Source organism: Pteropus vampyrus, unplaced genomic scaffold (assembly GCF_000151845.1).
Source record: "Pteropus vampyrus isolate Shadow unplaced genomic scaffold, Pvam_2.0 Scaffold271, whole genome shotgun sequence".
NCBI classification, from domain to species: Eukaryota; Metazoa; Chordata; class Mammalia; order Chiroptera; family Pteropodidae; genus Pteropus; species Pteropus vampyrus.
In genome coordinates, this window is record NW_011889052.1 from 1311733 (window position 1) to 1313739 (window position 2007).

General features: G+C 59.9%; 1 protein-coding gene across 1 annotated transcript in view; it reads right to left on the reverse strand.

Annotated features, from left to right (window-relative positions):
• Positions 1-588: 588 nt before the first annotated feature.
• LOC105302414 (cytochrome b-c1 complex subunit 1, mitochondrial) overlaps positions 589-2007 on the reverse strand; it is an 8187-nt gene continuing 6768 nt past the window's right edge. The window contains exons 8-10 of the mRNA XM_023520562.1: positions 1598-1686; positions 1202-1277; positions 589-776 (exon numbers count right to left, since the gene is read on the reverse strand). Of these exons, the coding sequence (XP_023376330.1) occupies positions 712-776; positions 1202-1277; positions 1598-1686 (230 nt within the window). The 3' untranslated portion in view covers positions 589-711. The remainder of the gene's footprint in view (positions 777-1201; positions 1278-1597; positions 1687-2007) is intronic.

Consider the following 2007-nt stretch of genomic DNA (forward strand, 5'->3'; position numbering starts at 1 on the left):
GGGGGCTCAGGTCCCACTGAGCTCAGGGCTATTCTTGGAGCCTGAGTCAGCAGCAAATTGAGGCAAAGGATTCCTGCCCTGCCTGTCCAGGCAGCAGTGAGAAACCAAATAGGAACACTATGCTCCAGGCTATCTTCCTCCCAGATCCGGAGTAAACATTTAGAGGTAGTTTCCTCAGGGACGGTCCTTGGTCCATCCAGGGTACCAGGGACCACCACAGGGTGACTGCACAAGGCCCACAGCAAGGGGCTTCCCAACTGAGCCCCCCAAGTCCCCAGGCTAGGACCTCTACCAGGACAAAGATTGGGCCTGCGATTTCCATGGACTCCCTTACCTCACTCTTGGGACAGACTGGCCAGGAGCACCCCCCACATGGCTAAGTGGAAACATCTGGCCTCAGCTCCCTGCAGGAATCAAAGGCTTCCGGCCTCTGTGCTATGGCCCCCTCGCCTGCCCCTGGCTGAGGAGGACACATCAGCCTGTGGGAAGGCGGAAGAATTCAGGGGATACAAACTAGGAGGAAGGCCCCACGCCCCCATCCACTGCCTAGTGGACGCCTGGCCAACGCCAAGAGAAGAACAACACAGCTTTCAACACAGGACTTTATTGGTGGTAAATCTGCGGCACAGGTCTGAACAGCTGAGGTGACATATTTGTGGTAGGGGGACCATGAACCCTGGCCCTGCCCTCTTGCCTGCACAGGCTTCCTGACTAGAAGCGCAGCCAGAACATGCCGCTACGGATCCGGTTGTAGTCTGGGAGCTGCTCGATGGGGCCTGTGGGGATAGGGTGGGGCATCAGGGTGGGGTACCTGGTTGGTACAGGGACACCTGGCCCTGCGCCATACCCAATTCGGAGCTGCCCAGAGCAGTACAAAACAGGCTTTGAGTGGAAAGAGGGAAAAGAACATTCCTCCAGGAGTGCTGAGCCTGTCCCTTCATGCTCTGGCCCTCAGAGCCCCACCCCACACGCGGAGGTGTCCGCTACCTGGCGGGTGTGGGTACTGATGGAGGCGCCTTGGCAGGGAGTCAGGGAGCTGCTGGGACAGGTTTTCGGAGCAAGAACTCCCTGGCAGCCAGACTACTGGGCAGAGCCTCTTGGGGGCCTCACTTTGCTGCTCCCAGTGTAGACTGGGGGATGGGAGAGGCCAAGAGAATGGCCCCACGAGAGAGACAAAGGGCAGGCTTTCTACGTCACTTACCCAGTGCAGCCACTGCTGGACACTGGTCATAGAAGTACTTGGAGCAGACTTCACGCACTGCATGGGCGTCTACCTCCTGCAGGACAAAGCAGAGGGCAGACTGGCTGACAGGCACCCGGGGACCGCTTCAGCCAGTCATTATCCAGCCGACCGACATCTTCCCCAGCGGCTCGCTTGCCCTAAAGGGAAAGGGAGCAGGGGGGCTCCACCACCCTAGTGCCTCTGCCTGCCCTTCTCTCCCCTCCCTTCCCCTGCAACTATGCCAGCCTGTGGGTGACACTGCCTGGGACACCAGGGATGCCTACAGGAGCAGCCTGCGCCGTCAGGCCTCAACTCCCTGCCCTCTAGAAGCCTGCGGGTCAAAACTCCAGAACCTCTCCCAGGGACCCGTGTTACCGCAATCCGGCTTTCCCACTCGGTCAGGGGGATGCGGCGGCCATAGGTCAGGAGGCTACGTCCGATGTCCTCACACACAGTTGTGGTGCCTGCGAGGGTCAGGGGAGGCTTATGAGGTCACCCAGTCCAGTTCTGGACCACACTGGGCCCCCAGCTTCGGGATGACCCCTTGGTCTAACCCCAGACCACAACCCTCATTTCTACAACCTGCAGTAACAGGCTGTTGCCCCGGCCCACCCACTCCTGCAGCTGAGGCTCCAAGCCCCGTGGGTGGGGTCATGGGGTATGGTGTGAGCTTCAAAGGTTTCCTTTCTAATAATGGTCAGCAATGGTGGCCACGCAGGGGCTGTCACTGCCAGGACGCACTCCCCCCGCCCCTCCCGCCACACACCAAGGACCTGTAGGACTCA